Below are 19,096 nucleotides of genomic sequence, written 5' to 3' on the forward strand. Positions count from 1 at the left end.
AGTAATTTATAAAGGCAGGTGCTGGTAGGAGCGGACGTGTTGCCAGAGGATAGCGAGAGCGTTCCTCCTTGCTGAGGAGCCCCAGGGATGCTCTGACTCCTCCTCAGACAACGTTAAAAACATTCAACCCGCTGCCGAGGCGGCCGCTGCAACTTGCCGAAGAGCTGCGCGTTTCCCTGATTGCAGAGGAGTTCATCAGCGTCACCGTCCCCCGCCTCCGGGGACACCAGACCCTGGTAGTTGTGCTGCTCTGCTTCGTACCGTTCATAAGGAAAGATCTGAATTAACACACAGCTTAATTCTTGTTCGAATCGGTTAATCAACTTGTGGCTTTGCCATTCAAATGAATGATGCGTCTCACTCAGGGGCAAAATAAATGTTACGTCCACACACACACACGTTGTCATTCCTTTGTCTGTGGGTCGTCTGCAGGCTCGCGCGCTCTGGACCGGATGCTTTGGGCGCGGGAGTGCTCCTTAATATTAAGATGAACACAGTCTGCCGACCCCTCTGTCACCGGCTGTGGAGAGGTGCATTAGGGCTGCGTGCGAGACACCTTAGTGGCTTCGTCATTGTCCTTATCTGCTGAATTTCTCCCTCTTGTGCTTCAGGGCCTCTCATCGGCTCCTTCCGTCTCCACTGCAGACATCAGCTTTTGCGTTTAAACCTTGGGGAACGCTTGCTGTCCTTTGTCAGATTTATCCGAGGAGGGTCGGGGATTTTGAATATTAATTTAAATCTGGATGGATAGTGTCATTTTGGACAAAGCCCTTTAATCTTTGGCCTGTTCATGGAAGTAAATGATGCAGAAATTGCAGCAATTGTACCAAATTATTCCGCTGCAGATTTTGGGCTGGCATCTCGCAGCATCAGGGGAGCGGAGTGGGACTGCTGCTGTCATACTGGGAGGGTGAACGAGTTTCATACAGAACTGCAGCTGGGGAAAACCAGCTGGAACAGAGCACAGGAAACGCGGACTGAGAAACGGGCCAGAACTGAAAAGAAGAAACAACAGTAGAAATCATTCATGAGAAGGGAACAGGAGCTGGAGTGGATTAAAACCAGAACATTGTTAAACATACTGACACCAGAGCAGAGGAGGAATAAGATAAACAGGAGGAACGGCTCACCAGAACAATGCAGAAAAATCTCCCCCCCTCTTAGCAGCACCGCTGGGGCCAGGAGTTGTGCAAGAGCAAGGGCACGAGTCCCAGGGGAGGGAGGGGGTGAGGGACGGAGCGTGTCCAGCTCCGTGCTGCTGGGGTGGGCGCAGGGCTCCCTCGCCGGGACCGCCATCCCTCCTGCCATGGGGACCCCCGAGTGCGGCATCGCCCTCCCTGGCCACAGGCGCTCAGGCTGCTGCACGGGTGGCCGGAGCCGTGCCAGGGCTGTCCCCAGCACGCGTGTACCAGCCCAGGGGCGTGCCCGGACGATGCGTGGTAGTGCCAGACCGTGCTCATCTGTGGCCTTCTGAACAGACAACAGAAATAACTTAAAGAGATGATGAGACATTTTTATTATTCCCATGAAATTATATGGAATTACAGTTTTAAATGAAGGCGACAGGTTTAAAATGTGTATTTTAGAGCAAAATTAATGCTGTGCTTTCTTGAGTCTGGAAGGCTGGCCGGTCAGGGGGTCATCTCCCGCTGCGCATGGGGTTTAGGACACGGGTGAAATCTGTCGGAGCAGGAGCGGCTGCTGTTCCCAGTTAGCGCAGAAGGCAGCATTGCTGGTGCTCAGCTGTGCCCGTGGCAGCTGTGGATGGTGCTGCCACGTCTGGCACAGCCCGCTTGGAGCCCGCACCGCTGCGCGGAGCAGAGACAGGCGCAGGCGCCCGTGCAAACATGCGGGGTGCCAACGGCAGACCCCTGGGACCCGCTCTATCCAAAGCAGAAATACCTGCTCTTCAACAGATGTAAAGAGGTTAATTGGGCTGGGATGTACACGGTTGCATTACATCTCTGATGGAAATGTTGATTCAAGAAGCCACAGCTCTAGTGATTTTTGTACTGCTGTAATTATTTTGAAACTTTCTTTTCGGCACTGTTGATAACAGCTTGGCACCATGCCTGTGTGACCTGATTAAACTTACAAATTGTCAGCCTTGATCTACAGGATGCAGAAGAGATTGCTGACTGAGCATCACTTTGGAAATTCTTGATTTAAAACAAAAACTAGATTTAAAATATTGTCCCCAACAATACAGTGCAAGAGCACTGGCGATTTTAAACATATACCCAGTATACTGGCATCACGATAGCAGCCAAATTCCTGCACGGCAAGGGGAAGTTTAATTCCTTCTTGTCTGTCCTCAGCCTGTGAGCGGACGCTGTGGAGCGGCGTGCTGCCTGGCAGGGGAGCGGGGCAGCCCTGAGCGAGGGGCCGCTGCAGCCTCCGCACCCCGCTCCCCCAGCAGCCGTTCCCAGGGGATGCACCCAGTTCTGTCTCCACCATTTCCCTCCTGCCAGGTGAAATTTCAGCTCCACCTGCATGGAGCCAGAGGCCGCGGGCAGGGATGGAAATGGCTGCATCCGTGGGATCTGAACGGCAGCACCTCCCTGCTTTTCACCTGCAGACTCTGTCATTGAGGAGCAGCTTTTTCCCCAGGCATTTTAAACCAATGCTTGGACCTCATGGGAGGAGTGGAATCCAGTGGTGCAAGTCTCCATAAGAGTAACGTGGTGCTTAGATCCATTTGGAAGGAAATGAGAACCAAATCAATTCTTTCCGAATAAATAATGCACTTACTTTTACCACACGGTCTTGCATCAAAGTGATATAACGTATAGGATAATGCCAGCCTTGTGTAGATTTAGCTATGTCTTGGAAAACAACCAGAAGGCGTATGTCTCTCCACTCGTGTGAATACTCCTTTAATACTTACAGTGAAGTGTTTAAAAATTCTGCAGGGTTCTTTAAAAGCCTCGTGAAGATGCGTCTGCTGTGTGTTGGAACCGAGAGGGTCCTACGGCACTGCCGTCACCCCGTGGCACTGGCCGGGCCTCACCTGCCCGGGTTCTGCGACCTGACCCGGAGGAGGGTGCCCGTTCGGGTGCCCCTGCGGGGACGGAGGAGGGGCCGTGGGCAGGTCCGGTCCCCGTGGCCCCGCGGGGCAGGAGGGCTCCTCGCAGGCGTGCAGCGAGCGGGCAGCGGCCAGGCAGATGCAAGAAATACTGACTGTGTTTTCTCTTGTTCTCTCTTTTCTGCCCAAGGTTTGAGCATCCGAGGAGCCCAGGAGGAAGACCCTCCCGATCCCCAGCTAATGAGACTAGACAATATGCTTCTGGCAGAAGGAGTCTCAGGTCCGGAGAAAGGTGGGGGATCGGCGGCAGCAGCTGCAGCCGCAGCAGCCTCTGGAGGGTCTTCAGATAACTCTATTGAACACTCAGATTACAGAGCCAAATTGACCCAGATCAGACAAATCTATCACACAGAGCTGGAGAAATATGAACAGGTCAGACATCAGCCTCTCAGTTGTACGTGTACCTGCCGCTGCTTCCTCCGCACCTCTGCTTGCCAGTGCCCACCGCTGCCCAGCTCCGGACCACGTCCCCTCCTCCCCTTCCCCACCCCACTCTCCCCGTAAAGAGCCGTGATGCTACGGGAGTCGGTCGGGCTGGAGGAGCCGCTCGCTGGACCCAGGACGCATGTCTTGCATGCCTGAGTGTTGTCTGTTGCCTGTAACCACATAAAAGCAACACCCGAGCCGTGTTTCTCCTCTTCGAGCCGGCCCAGAGCGGGAGAGAGGAGGAGAGCTGTCTGTCACTCGGTGCCACTCTCGTGCCCGGTGACGAAGTGTTGCAAGGCTGGGGCTGGCACATGGGAACGCAGGCAGGCGAGGGCCGTGCTGGCGGTGTCGGCCCCTGGGCCCCCGAGCAGGCAGCTGGTCGGCCGTGGCAGGTTGCAAGGGAGTGGGCAGCGAGGCGCCGGCGCAGCGCCTGGGCTTCAGGAGCTGCCGCTACGGATAGGAAATATGGAAATCCTGGTTCAGGTGGACACCGGCACTTGGTGTCTTTGGAGTGAAGTGTGTGCTGCAGGGACCCGTGGGTTTACGTTCACCGCTGGGACCTGGTGACCCACCACATTTGCCACGCCAGTGGCACTGGGAACATTTGCCATGTGCTGCCAGCTGGTGCTGGGCACGGTGTGGCTCCTGCCCACGGGGCGGGGGGCTGTGCCGCCCCCGGTTCCCTGTAACCCGCGGGAGAGATCGCTGTGCCTGGTCTCTTTTCTGGTTTTGCAATGAGCAACGGCATCAAAGGAGACGGGGGAGGGAAGAATGGCACGAGACCTCTGGCCCTCGGAAGCCTCAAGTGATGTCTTCATTTTCCCCTCCCAGAGGTGTCCTAATAAAGCTTGTAAACCCTGAGCCTAATCAGCTCAGCGAACCTCATCAGCTGGTGGTTTCCTGAGCTGAGCCAGGGAAGTCCTGCGCTTGCCCCCAGCCCATCACGGCAAAGCGTCGGGCTGTACAGACCAAAACCACAAAAGAGATGTGGAGGCAGTGATAAAACCGCTCGAAACCTCAAGGGCAAGGAGAAGAGCACACCGTGCTGCCCAGCCCCTTCCCCGGCCCCTGCGCTCTGCCTTGGCACGCTTCCCCTCCCTGCCTCGCCAGCGGGGAGCGGGGCCTGGGCGCCTTCATAACTCTCTATTCTAGTTTCCCTTTATTTTTGTGTGAAGACCCTCGGAAAGGTCTCTGGCTACTTTGCTTTGCTTTTTTTTGCCACCAGAAGCAAAGGCCTGGTCTGTGACGGCCATGCTGACACAGCCGACCAGTGCCAGTGCCGGCCGAGCGTCAGCAGTGGGCAGAAGCGATGGGGTGGGGGGGAGTGAGTATGGGGCACTGGTGGGGCGTGGAGGAGGAGCAGGGAGATGGTGCCCACCGGCACAGTCCACACAGCATCCCGCTGCAGATGCTGGCAGGACCGTGGCCCAGGCGGCACAAGGGTGGTGCAAGGCCGGCGTGATTCGGGTGCTGGCAGCATGGCGTGTCTCAGGTGCTGGCGACACTGCCTCGTCTGTGCCGCCTCTTTCACCATGGTGTTCTAGTGGTGAACAAATAACTGAACAAATAACTGACAGGGTCTTTGTGCAAATCTCCTTTTCTCCCTCAAGCGATGCTCCCCCCCCCCCCCGCACCCCACACCCTACAAGCACCCCAAATGTCCGGCGCGGACCCTCGGGCTGTCCCTGCACTGTAGCGCTGGGATGGGGCTGGCTGTGGGTGTAACGAGCACCGTCCTGCAGGAGCGTGTCTCATACAGCCGCAGGGACAGGCTGGAGACCGGCTGGGGCCGAAGCGACGGCAGGCCGGTGCCTGCAGCCGTTTCCTGGCAAGTGTCCTTTGACTCTAATAAGTTTAATGATGTGGGGGAAGCAGCAGCATTTTTAGCCCTGTAGCTCCATTTACAAAGGTTTCGGCTGAAATGTCACAGCCATCCGTCCACACCACGGGAAACTTTGGAGGATGCTCAAGTGCTGCTAGGAGAAGGAGAGAGAGGTGGAGCTGATCTGAAACATGTACGCTTCCCTGTTGATCCTGACACCCCGCAACGTCTGCTCGACAGAAATATGATAATTTCCCCAGCCTTGCAGCAAAGTGTCTCCTGCCGGTTTGTCTCAACGCAACGCCCGTCCCCGCAGACGAGAGGCAGACAGGACTTTGCATCTCTGCCTCCAGCGGCCGCAGGTTCCTGAGAGGCGGGTGCCCTCCTGCAGCCGGGGAGCAGCTCAGCCCCACGCAGGGACACCTGCCCGGCCGGGGAGCGGTGCCTGCCATTCTCTCTCCTGCGTCCCCGCCGCAGCCGGCAGCAGGAACCAGAACGGCTTCCTGGAGACGCTTTCCAGGCAGAGTTTGATCCTGACATTTGTTGCCAGTTAGGGAAATGCACTTGGAAAAAAAAAAAAAAGAGAGAGAAATGGAAAGTGTGTCACGCCATCACACAGCTCTCCCCTTGCCGTGCGCCGCGAGAAATGGCCGTACACAGGCAGCTCCTTCCATAATTTACAGCTACTATAATAGAGATGACATATTGAAAGCTATCTTCTATAATTACACTGAAATACATTTTTTGCTGTAGGCAAAAGTACTGTAAGGGTCCCAGGCCTCCTGGAGCAGCTGGGAACCTGCTTCCTGAGTTCACAGATGTCTTCTGAATTCACCCCACATTGGGGTGAAGTGTGGCTGCTTGGAAGACACCACCAGCCCCACAGAGCGCTGGCTGGCGCCGTGCCCCTGAAGACTGTTTTGGGCCATTTCCTCTCTTTTCTTGCGCTCGTCTGAGGAGTCTTGATGAAGCATTAAGGCTAGCAGGAGCATCCCCGCTCCTACAAGGTTTCTGAGCAGGTTAACAAGGCCATCCCTTATAACCTGACATTATTAATAATGTCTCGGGCACCAAGCAGAGGCCTGAAAAATAGTACTGAAAAAGGGATCAAGTAGCTCAGATGCTATAAATAAACAAGAGAAAACAAGACAAAGCATCAGAGTCTTCTGAGCTTACTTCCACTCTGCTGCACTGAAGTAGCTCTGCAGATGGGAGGTGCTGGTGAAGATAAATTCAAACCAGGCTCTCTAAGTAGCTGTAACCAAATGAAGTCTCATCAAGAAATTCAAGTAAATTCAGGGAAAGATTTTTGCTTGGTGAAAACAAGAAACTCGCTTTAGCTTTGAAATGTTCAGTTTTTGATACTCTTATTTGTGGAGAAATATTTCTCATAGAAAAGGCGTATCTGAAAATATTTTTAATGCAACAGTTGCCATTCTTATTATACTTTAAAATTGAATTCCCTGGATCAGCAAACAAGGGGGCATGTGGCAAGCTGTGTGAAATGTTCTTTCAGTGCCAAATACTTGGATTGAGCTGTATCTCTGGGACAGTCAGAGCCGCGCTCTTGTCTCAGGGAGGCACTTGCTGCATTTCGGTGCCCACGTTACCTTACCTCTGTGCATCGCCATTTACCAGATGAGCCAAAGCAGATGTTTTTGCCGTCGGTCAGATGGCCGAACCCAAGCTTTTGCAGGCTAGGACTATCCAGGCAGTTCAGGATCTGACACGCAGGAAGGATGCGAGGTGCACCGAGGCCGGCGGAGCAGGCACCGGCGCCTGGCTGCCTCCCCTGCTCAGGCCGGGGGCTGCCGTGCTGCCCTGGGGGCTCGGAGCCCGCTCCTGCACGGGGCGGGCGAGCTGCCTCGCTGGGTCTGCCTTCATACAAGCCAGAGCTTTGGGAGGGCAGGAGGAGAAACAGGTCACCCGGGTGGGAGGAGGGTGGCTGGGGTGCTCAGGGCAGTGTCCCCGTCTCTTCGGCGTGGCGAGAGGGCATGGCGGCTGGTCACCTTCGCGAGCTGTGCTGAAATGGCAAAACAGAAAGAAAGAAAATACGGAAATGGGAAGCGAGGATGAGAAGTGTCCAACTCCTTAACCTGGAGCTCAGCCTTGAGAAAAACAGGGAGTGGCAGCTGGCGGGATGAGCCATTGCGTCCGCCCAGGCGTGGAGTGGCGGCGAGCTGGCGCAGCACCGTGGCCTCGGCGGTGACAGGCGCAGGGCACAGGCACTGAGGCTCACCGAGCCTCGCCAAGCCTCGCCAGAGCGCTGCCTCCAAACGGGTGCTGCAAGGATGTAAATTAGCCTGTAATTTACTTTCAGTAGTGTAAAGAAAAAAAATCACTTTGCCTGAAGTGTATGCATCTTTCTTAAGGGTGTACCCAGATTTTAATTATCTAAATGTAAATACTTAACGAATTTTACTTAGAGTAATGAGCTAAAGTGCACACTACATAAATGAGATGTTCTAATTAATCATGTATGAACTACTGGTTTAAAGAAAAGCTATGTGAATTCTGCGAATGTTGGGCTATTGCCAAATTGCTAATCAGCATTTGCATTCATAGATGGCTTCACTTAATAAGTTGTGAGACGTTCAGCAAATGTTATAGGAAATTATGAGTTTTTAGATGCATAAACTTTTCACTTTTAACTCTTTCCCTCGCACAATCTATTGAAATGCAGGAGAATCCCTGAAAATGTAGCTGTCAGACAAATTATGTAGGTATTTTTCACCCTGGCTTTAGAGGAAAAAGGGGAGCTGGAGTCAAACAGATACGTAACGTATGTGGTCTGGACGAGATACTTGCAGCGTTTCCTCCGCGTGATTTACTGACTGCTGAGCATCGCGCTCATCGCCCGTTACATTAGATGCAGGAGAGTGAAATCCTTTGGCCTTATTCAGGCGTGATGGCAGCCCAGCGGTGCGTTACAATGGCTGGCCCTTGCGCAGCCAACGCGCAGACCTGCCTTGCATACATCCACCTTTGCCTGATACGGGTTCAGGGAGCAGAGAGCAGTTTGCCTTGCTCTGCCCGCAGACCCCGTGGGGACCAGCGCAGTGCCCGGCCCCTCTCCTCTTCCCAGGGCTCCGTCGGGATGGGGGTCGGTCAGTGCTCGAATGCCAGGCTGGCCCCGGGGAAGGGATTAGCCCCGTGGCTGCCATGCAACTCTGCCTAGTAAACAGCAGCCCCAGGGTTTGGTTTTGGAAGAGATAAGGGAGACATAAATCAGCAGAGTTCATGGCAGCTTCCAGCCTGCGTGGGGGGAGCCGGGATGCCGGTGTGACAGCCACCTGGTCATGCGGAGGCTCGGATCAGGCGGCGTCTGTTGATGATGCAGCCTGGAGAAGTTTATATCATCATGTCCGTTCACCTGCGTAGTCTGGGACTGATAATTGATGGCTCCTCGTGCCTTCCCTCCTCCAGCGCCTCGGCAGTGCGGTGCGGGCCAGGCTTGGGCACGGCTTTGCTGAAAGCCATCTTCTAAGGGGATACACACGGCATCTCAGACAGGTCTAGAGACCCTCACCTGCTGCGGGGTGTGAAACCCCTGCCTGCTGCCTGCGTGGGGCTCGGCGGGTCGCAGGACGGGCAGCCCTTGCCAAGTTTTGCTCACTTGGCTGCTGAGCATGTGCTGGTCCCCGCTCACATCCACCTCCTGCCCACAGCCATGCCACATGCCGATCCCCACCTCCCCTCTGCACCGTGGTCTGCCTGGGCACATGGGCACATTGAAAGGGATGAGTGGAAGGAGCTGTGCCGCGGTCGCTCGGCTCCCCTGGCTGCTGCAGGACGGTCCTGGGTCTCGCATCCGTGCGTGTGTGGAGAGGACAGGCAGAGCGAGGGTCCCCCGGCCCCCTCGGTGCTGCCTTCCCCCCTGCATTCAGGCCCAAGGTTGTGTCCTTGTGGGACGGCACAAAACCATTTCTAAGGCTCTCCTTCCTTCGCAGGCATGTAATGAATTTACCACACACGTGATGAACCTTCTCAGAGAACAGAGCCGGACACGTCCCATTTCTCCCAAGGAGATTGAAAGGATGGTGGGCATCATTCATCGAAAATTCAGCTCCATCCAGATGCAACTCAAACAAAGTACTTGTGAAGCAGTAATGATTTTAAGATCAAGGTTCCTCGATGCCAGGTAAGGCAGAGGCGAGTGCCCCCGGCTCTTTCTGGGGGGGAAGGGACAATCACTGGGCAGCCCAGGGAGAGCCTGGCCCAGGGACTGGGACGCACTGGGAGAGGCTGCTCTGCCCGGGAAAAGCCCAGGGCCCTCGTCCTTCACCCAGCAGCTGCTGGGAAAGGGGGGTTCCTCACAGAGCTTTCATAAACACCAGTGTCTTTCCTACATATTTTAGTGCAAAGATGAGGTTTGGTTACCCGATGCTTGCTGGTTTACTGTGCCCGTGCAGGAGCCACGTAGGATTTGTGCAAAGGGCTGTTTTGTCACCCCGGCAGTTATTTAAATGGCTGCCGGTGCTGATGTCTCGCAGCATAAGGCCAGCCTTGCAAAACACTGACCCCATAATGGAAGAGCTAAGTTCTCTGGGAGGGACGTGCCCAGGGGCTGTGGCTGATGCTGGGTTCGCAGCTGCGCGCGCCCGAGGTAAGAAGGGTGATGATGCTTCCGAAAGCCAGATCTGCTGGCCCCTCTCCCAACAAGCTGTTGCCTGACTGGGGTGCAGGAGAAGGCAGCACCTTCCGAACCGCTCACAGCCAGCACACGTGTCTCCCGGACACCCGTGTCACCGCCGGGGCTCGGCACCATCCCCGCAGCCCGCCGGCCTCCAAAGCGGGCTGTGCTTTCTGCGGACTGCGAGGAAGCAGGCAGATGGGGATGAGGAGAGGGTTGTATGCACAGCTAGATTTGTTTGGAAGCCCTGATGAGGTGGGGTGTCCATCCCCAACCCCAGCCCTTTCGCAGGGCTCCTCCGCAGAGCGGGACCCTGGCAGCTGGCAGAGCTGAGCCCGACAGAGCGGGGAGGAGCAGCAGGCACCACGCAGGGCCTCCCCGCAGCAGCTAGCTCATGCTTCACACCTGAAAGCTGTGAGGAGCTAAACAAGAGCAAAATAATTTTATTAACAAGGAGGTCACTGGCAGGTGTGGCAAATTAGGGTAATTACAAACAGTTGGAGGAAATGTCTATGGAGAGCTCCAGTAACTGCAAAAGGTAAAGCTTGCAGATGCACATTTTAAAGTGATTTCTTTAAAAAGGAGGAAGGTAAATAAGGCAAAATGAGCGGAAGCACAGTAATGAGATAAACATAGCTCTAGGGAGAGAGCCGGCCTGCTCCAGGATACAGCGTAGTTAGCAGCATCGTGATACCGCTGGAAGAGAGCGCTGGGGATTGCCGCTCGGCTGCCTGCTGGCCTGGGGCACAGGCAGTTTGATTGCAACCAGCCCTGAGGGGAAGGGAGCTCCGAAGGAAATGTTTAACTGGTGCTTTCAAGAGGATGTTCTGAGGAGGCGAGCGGCCGATGTCAGCTCGTAAGGAAGGCACTGCAGCCGTGCAGGTGCTGCCCCTGTAACCTGTGTGGCGAGAGCGTGGCAGTGGGCCGGCTGCCTGCTGTGCCGGAGGGGCTGTGCCGCTCCCCAGCCGGCACTGCCTTGCTGCTGGGCCGGTGGGAGCACGTGCTTTCTGGTGAGGCTGCACACCTTGATACCTGTCCCACGCGGCACGAGAGCCTGGGCGCTGCTCAGCCCTCGGCAGGGGTGTGTAGAGATGGGTCTCCTCTGCAAAGCCCTGAACGCCGCTTGCTGAGGGACAGCAGTTAGCTCAGTGAGTGCTGTGTGAGGACGTGGCAGTGGGGCCACCCCGGCCTCTTCCGCTGGGCTCACCCCAGGCACCTGCGCAGAAGCTGCAGCTGACCTGCTGCTGAAGGGAAGGAGGTTCATTAGGCTGCCGTCAGCACAGAGCCATTTAATGGCAGAGTTTTGGGTTGGGTGTGGAGGTGCTGCAGGCAGGTTGCCCAGCTCCCTGCCCAGCTCCCTGCCCAGCTCCCTGCCCAGCCTCTTGCTTCATTGTGTTTTCTGCCACAGCGCGTGATGCAGCCTGTGCGCCTGTGGGATGAAGCCCTGTGCGGAGGGGGATCCCTGCATGGCCAGGTGTGGGTGGTGCAGCCTGCTGCCCCCTCGGCACAGCGCCCAGGGCCCCGGTGGAGGGCGGGCTCGGGGGTACTGAGATGGTGCTCTTGTGTTGCTGTGTGCTGTGGTGTGACATGTGGAACAAGGGCCGCTTCTGCCTCAGCTGACCCTGCTGGAGTCCTGTTTGCATCTGGAAGAACAATCTTTGTTTTCCTTTCTTGTTTCAGGCGGAAAAGGCGTAACTTCAGTAAACAAGCCACAGAAATCTTGAATGAGTATTTTTACTCTCACCTCAGTAACCCCTACCCCAGTGAAGAAGCCAAAGAAGAGCTGGCAAAGAAATGCAGCATCACAGTATCGCAGGTAAGCAGCGGGGGGGAGCGGGTCCCGTGCCTCCGTGCCCCCGGCAGTGTGTTGACCTCCTCGCTCCCCTTGCAGGACTGCCGTCTCCCTCTGGGTGCTGGGACACGCTTCCAACGGAGGCGTGCGATACGGAGAAGGTCCCTGCCCAATGCACCTCTGTAATCCCTTGAAATGTAAATTATTGACCGTGATAAAAGTCAGCAGGATGATGGAACGTGACTAAGCTCCGCAGGAAAGGCAGCATGCCTGTGGGTGGCTGGGGTTGTGCTGGAGTAAAAAGTGTGCGCGTACAAAGATGAAGATAGAAATAAAAAGGCTATAAGGTTAGCACTCTACTTCGCATCAGCTTTCTCTTTGCGCACTCAGTAAGATTCCTTGCTGAGCCTTACTGTCTGTTATGAATTCATTACAACTTACCGTTATTTCAGGGGAAGGACAGTTTATTGACAAACATATAATCTATTTCTATAGATCAGAATTTCTTTGATTGCTTGAAGTTGTTTTTCTAAGCCAGCCAGAAATTCAGCCTCTCTATATACTGAAGTGACATGAATGGTTTCTCTGTAGCAAAAATGTATTAGGCAGTTTTGCTCCTTTTATCACATATAACAGATGTTACTGTGAAGTTAATATAAAAGACCCAGCATCTTCCTAATCAGAAATGTACACTCTCATTGGCTACGGCTACTTTCTGTATAGGCCAGAGTACATTTACAACTCTGGACCAGTGTCTCACAGCGATGTTCAGGCTGATGACCCTGCTCCATCAAGCTGTTCTTCACCTTTCCTTCACCAGATAGCTTAAAAAGCAAAACAACACTTTGCGTTTCTTGTGGCCTGTATGTTTGATAGAAAACTGAGTTATTCCCACAGCAGATCTGGCTCAAGCAGCTTGGGAAAGGTTGCACTTGGGTGGCGGGGAAAGCTCGCCGGCAGTTGCCAAGCTCTGTAGCCACCCCGTTGCCCATCGCGAGGGCCAGCGTGCCGTCTCCTCCCAGCTCCATCAGCTCCGCTTATCAATATTTCAGGTCCTTTAGAGGAACAATGCCTGCGGCAAATGTGTTAACTATTAATGATTGCAGGCTGCAGTATTGGCATTATTAGCAATGCAACCTTTAGCTTTATAATTAAGACCTGAGTTGAGATTTACTTTATAGGTCTCCCTTGAATGCATGAAAAATTCAGGCACTTGATTGAAGACTTTAAAATGAAGGGCTGTCCAGCTCCCCCAAATTTGATATTACTTAATTGACTTTGGATGCACCCTCAACACGAACCCCAGCAAACTGCCCTATGACACGAGAGGCCAGTGGAGCCACGTGTCTGCCTTGCTCGTTCCTCGGCATGCAGCACATGCTGCGCTCTGAGCGGGATGGGAAGTGCGTGTGCCGGGGGAAGGTAAGGGATGGAGGTGGGGACAGCTTCTCCCAGTCCACTTACAAGTGGCTGTGGTGATGGGGAGGAATTTTTGGGGGAAATGCAGTGCCAAACTCGTTTCCTCTTGAATTGCTCCTTCATCAGTCTTAGCATCACACAAACAACTGCAGAGCACACGAATACCTGGGCACCTTGGTCTGCAGCCCTACGTCTCGCTGCTGATTTCTGTCCTCTTGGCACAAGATGGTTTATAGCAATTCCTCCAGTCAGTCATGTCCAAAAATCTTCCCGCATGAGCCGAGGCAGCCTGCTGTGTAGTCAGGAGAGACAACGCCATCAACACCAAACTAAAAATTCTCTAGCTCTGCTGGCAAAATGCAATTGGGAGAGATTACATGGTAGAGAGCACAACAGACCTGCTGAAGAGATGTTTTCTGTCTGCCCAGCGGACAATGAATTGTGCCTGGCAGAGAAGGAGTTAGTGATCCTGCAGAGTGGACAGATAAAAAGCTAGATCTAGATAAGGCTGAAGTGACTGAAGGAAATGAGATGGAACATTTGAGAAACCATAACTGATTGCTTCTAGTGCTAATAGATCTGATTTCTTTCTTAATTGTTTGTTTGATAAGATTTAATGTATATGTTGTAGAATGAAATAAAAGGCAAGCAGATGGTCCAAAAACGTAGCAGCAGCAGTGAGCTTGTGACATGAATATAGGTTTGTCTCTTTAATATTTGATACGAGCATGAATTAGTTGTTTCTTGAATCCATTAGGAAGTCTGGGTGAGCGATGGGAGTAGCTGCGCCGAGTCCTCCGGAGCACCACGTACAGCAGCCCGAGCTTTGCAGGGTGACACTTTGCAGCCTGGAGCAAGGGCAGTTCTGACCACACAGCTCGGGCACAAGCTGCCAGAGAGGCAGGTGTGGGGCCACGGCCGGGGCTTCGCTCTGACAAGATGATATAAACGGCTAGGAAGAGCTCCGGATGATGGGGAAGCCTGAAAACGGGGCAATGCATCATCTAATGGGAGAGAAGCATGTACGTGAGAGAGGGAGTGCCTGTGATCAGCTGGTTGCTTAAGTTCCTGATAGATCTGCTGTCACAGATAGAAAATGTGAATACTATGGATATCCTAATCTTTGATTGTCAAAGGCACTTCCAAAGGCCGCATGGTGGGACTGTAGGGCTAGTTGGTATTTGCTAGGTCAAACTGGGCTAGAGTTGTCTTTCTTTGTACGGAAAAATGTGTGTATTTTTGAGGCCATCTAGCAGAAAAGCTCTGAGCAAGCACTGTAAAATTGCCCAGTGCATGCTGCTCTGGTGGCTGGCAGCAGAAGTCGGAGGATGCAATCCAGAAATCAGGGGTGAATTGAGCAGTCATTTAAAATACTGGCAGGAGTAGCATCGCATGGGATAAGCAATGGCATCCAAGCGAGTGACTGAGCTACACCTTGCGCAGGGCTTTTCCGAAAAATCTCTGAGCGCGCATATTTCCAGCCTCGACCAGGCATCCCCTGGACATCACCCTCCCTGGCGCCGTGCCCTATTCACCTCCCGTGCTACAAACGCCCCGGAGGTGCAAAGAGCTGGAAAATGAAAAAAAAAATAATGTTAACAGTTGGCTTTGCAAACTCCTGGAGGTTGTGGTTCCTGTTTGATGGAGAGGCTTTATCCTTTTTCTGGCTGAGCCAGGCTTCCCCTGTAGCCTCTCCTAACGATGATCCAAGGTGTTTTTCTTGTACTGTCAGTGCCTTGTAAATGCTGGGGGCAGATTCATGGCAGAACGTTTTCTCCCTCAAACACTTAATTAGTGAGTGTTTTGGGTCGTCCTCCCCCCAGATTAAGCAGCTCACTGGAAATCTTGCTGCCATAGCACTTTACCGAGCTGCAAAGAAAATTGTCTCCCAGAATCATTTAGTTGCAGATGGGAGATAGATGGTTTCAGTTTTGATATCGGTGTTTAAAATAATATGTAGAGAAGGTTTTTAAAGAAAAGCATAAAGACAAACTATTTATTAAGATGAACACCTTGCACAATTTCATTTTTAAGAGTACGGAAAAGGTAATTCTAGGGGAAAAAAATGTCCTTAGCAGAGAACATCGTCGGCTGTAATTTAGAGCTACCCGATCAGCACGTGTTCGAGGGAGATAAACTGTATCATCTGTTCTCCCCTTACCATGGCTGCGAGGCTGATGTTTTATACTTTTGCAGATGAGCCTCTTTCAGGGTGTCATGAACAGCTATCAGTCTATCATATGGGCTATAGAAAGGGCATAGTCATTGCTGAAAGCGTGTCAGTGGATTACAGCAATAAAATTTTTCACTGCTTCAAACAAAAGAAGGATGTGGTTGACAAGGGAATATATTTAAAATTCTTTTAAGGAAAGAATGCAGAAGCTGGTTTTCAACACCTCTCCTGCCCCTGCTCCTTCTGAGTCTGCTTGTGTCTGTAAGCAGATTGACAGGGAGAGCTATGGATGTGTAGGCTCTTACCCCTTGACTTTATATGGGAAACAAGGAAAGCAAAAAAAAATATGCAAGCTTAATTAAATAGTTTCTAGAGGTAAAATTCTTACTTTTAGATCATGTACCATAATTGTGCCACATTGATTTTTTTTTTTCAAAATTTTCTATTTTGTGCCATTTGATTAGGTGTGGAACATAAATCGTGTGCTACAAACGCATGGAAACACAATGGAAAAATTTCCGTGGTCCATAAATAGGTAGTTCACTAATTTCAGCAGTGATGCTCCTGTGTCAGCTGCGTCTTTTGCAAAACGAGCACTGATTTATCCCATGAAATCAGCCAGTGCAGAGACACAAGGCAGGCCTGCCCCATCCCAAATCCCACATTAGGCATCTTGATGATTTAAGTAATAATTTATTGTCTTTTTATTTAACATTGCAATTAACATGATAAATAAGAGCAACAGTATTGTTTGAAATGTAATATACAATTAAGCCCAATTAATTAATTGGCCTTCAATAATCAGGAGGAGAAAGATGTTCATTGTTTTTTTTATGTGAAGAGATAGTTTGTTTTAATGAAGAATGTGTTGTGAAGCAGCTCGTGATGGAGGCAACTTTCATTTTTTGGGTGAGCGCGAGGCTGGGCGAGGAGCCAGGGCACTGTGGCTCCTCCTGGTCCTGTTGCTGACTGCTGGGGCAGCCCAGCACCTGCGTCCCGGCCCTTCCCTGGGACATGCTGGTGCCAGCAGCAAGGGCTGGGTGAGGTGTGCTCTGGGCGGGCAGGGGAAGCTGTGGGCAGCCAGCACAGCCCCACGGCAAAAAATGCCGTGGTGGTAAATCCTGCCTGGCACAGCCTCTGCTCAAGGGGTGCCCTGGCCCCATCCTGGACATGTCCAGCTGCCCGTGTCGGCGGTGCACGCCTGGCCGGAGCCCCTGATGTCCTCGGGCCATGGCACGCTCTGCTGCAGCCCCTCACAGATGTTTCATGGGAGAGCGAAGAGTTCTTCGGCCAGGAGGCATAGGGACCTGGGTGGTGGTGGCATTACCCCAGAGGGACGCTGTGGTGTCTCGGGGCAGCCGCAGCAGCCCCGGATGCCGCGCTCCGCTGGTGCACAGGGCGCGCGCTTTAATCTCAGAAATAGTTTAACATTTCTGGATATTCATTTAGATGTGGTAAGCGGGTTAAACATAACGTACGATCGCTGCTCCTCTCATTGCTTCCAATTAAACCTTGCTTGTTAGTTTAACCTCTAGGTAATCCCATCAAACAATTGATGTCAAGGAAACACTGCCCACAGTGGCTCTGGATGAGTGGCCATTAATTTTAATTGCCTTGATATTAAAGATTAAGAAGTATTGGGACTAGCAGAATGGAAACGATCTGATGTCAAGCAAATCCACTCGTTGAGGCTTCCCCAGGCTGCTGGTGATATTAAAATTTTACTGTGAGAATTAAATAAACCTTTATTAGTGATGGCTGTTGTTTGATTGGTCCAGGGGCGTGCATAAACAGAGGGGTCTCGCGCACATCCGTGGACAATACAGTCGATGTACAGAGATTCCTCAATTATGAAACTGTTAATAAAGCATAATCTGATTGTCCACAATAATTATTTGCTAGGTTTCATTAATGTATTATTGCTTCTCTGACTGACAAGGTAATATTAAGTGCAATATATAGAATACAGTGGAGTATTATCTAGGGAACAGAATGTATAAGGTACCTTTCGTATTACTGTTAAAAGCTAGAGGCTTTTCATTAATTGTGTTTAAACAAAAGCTATAGCTACATAAAATACAGCAGAATTTGGTTCCTCCCTGCAGCGGGGAGCCTTACCGGGTGCCACGGGGGAGCACAGGATGTGAGAGGTGCTGCAGAGCTGCTGCAGCTCGTGGAGGCCCTGGGGAGTGCGGGACCCCAGCCCCTGCCCTGCTGGGTGCCCTGCTGCAGGGATGGCCGATAACCACTGGCCTTATTACCTCTCCTTTACCTCTATGTTGTTGCAGATGCTTTTTTTGTCTCAGCAGTGTTGGCCATCGTCCATGTTACAAACTGGGTGTGTTATTTAGGAGCTCTGTTACAGCAGCTGAAGTTAAACAAAGCCACTGAGAAAGATTGTACGAACTTTTCTGAGCGGCTCCAACCGTGACCTCTGCACGGGTTAATAGTTGGTGCCCTGTGAGCCATCTTGGCTTCAGTACAGTATCTTCAAAGGGAGATGACAAAGTGACTTTTCAGCCATTATTGATTTATATGATTTCTTTCATTTTCAACGGACCAAACACGATTCTATGAGTGGGCTGCCAAGGTTGTTCCAGCCCAAAAATAAAGAACAATTGCTCTCGCTGCCTGCTTGCCCTCACTCAACCAGACCTTGGTCCCCCTTCAGCAGCTTTTGGGGTCTTGCACTGATTTGGTTGACAAATGGCTCATAGGAGTAGGAGACAATGCTGTACTAAATGCTACAGCAAGCTCCAGGATATGTGTCGTCATCAAAGAGTCATCCCTTGTGCATCAGTTTGCCAACAGAGAAGCAGAGGCAGATCATGCTTATATCCATAGTAATATTTAACTGATCCTCAGTTACTGATTAGTTAACTGGAGTATCCAGCAGATTGGGGTTGGGGGCTGGGGCACGTGTATTTTCTGGACCAAACACGACATCTCGAAGGGATCACGCTTTGCCAGGTCAAGTGCTTTGTGTCCTTCACCCTTCCCACCTCTCTCCACTGCAGGTGTCCAACTGGTTTGGCAATAAGAGAATCAGGTACAAGAAGAACATTGGGAAGTTCCAGGAAGAAGCCAATCTCTACGCAGCAAAGACGGCTGTTACTGCAGCGCACGCCGTGGCCGCGGCCGTCCAGAACAACCAGACAAACTCCCCCACCACACCAAACTCTGGTACGTACCCGGCTCGTGCGTTAAAGCATCCGAAGGGCAGTCCGTAAAGCAAGACCCTCGATGGCGCCCTAGTGAGTTTGGTTGGGCTGAGAAGGCTGCAGCTCCCTCGCAGACCTGCTTGTGGCATGGGGAGTGGTACCAAGCCCGTGGACCTCCAGGCTGGACCACTGCGAGGGCTGAGCACTGCCGTAGGTGGTCCCAGTGGCTTCGGCAGCGAAGCCCCCGCAGCCTTACGGGGGAAGCCGAGTGGGACCCACATAATTCCCACAGCGGTAATGTCTGCCTGGCTCGGGCTTCTGGCATCTTCTTTGTTTCCGTAGATATTTTAAACTTTTCCTCATTCAATGAAAATAACATAAAATGAGGCAGAGCTCCAAGTCTGGTTTTGTAAAGCTGTTGAATTTATTGTCAAGATAAGAACAAAATAGAAGAATATTTTAGCATCCACTAATTAGACTTTAAACTCTGGGTTGCTTGAAATGGAGTTGGTATTATATATAGAAATCTAAGCGTGCAACTTTTTATTTTGGAGTTGCTCTACCACATGTTCTTCTGCAGTATTT

General features: G+C 52.2%; 1 protein-coding gene across 3 annotated transcripts in view; it reads left to right on the forward strand.

The window, feature by feature from the left end:
- Positions 1-19,096, forward strand: part of PBX3 (PBX homeobox 3) — a 114,324-nt gene that overhangs the window by 88,923 nt on the left and 6,305 nt on the right. For all 3 annotated transcript variants that reach the window (XM_075772057.1, XM_075772056.1, XM_075772058.1), the window contains exons 3-6: positions 3,216-3,457; positions 9,284-9,474; positions 11,647-11,782; positions 18,368-18,533. In XM_075772057.1, coding sequence (XP_075628172.1) covers positions 3,216-3,457; positions 9,284-9,474; positions 11,647-11,782; positions 18,368-18,533 — 735 coding nt within the window. The remainder of the gene's footprint in view (positions 1-3,215; positions 3,458-9,283; positions 9,475-11,646; positions 11,783-18,367; positions 18,534-19,096) is intronic.

Source organism: Balearica regulorum, chromosome 20, assembly GCF_011004875.1.
Source record: "Balearica regulorum gibbericeps isolate bBalReg1 chromosome 20, bBalReg1.pri, whole genome shotgun sequence".
Taxonomy (NCBI): domain Eukaryota; kingdom Metazoa; phylum Chordata; class Aves; order Gruiformes; family Gruidae; genus Balearica; species Balearica regulorum.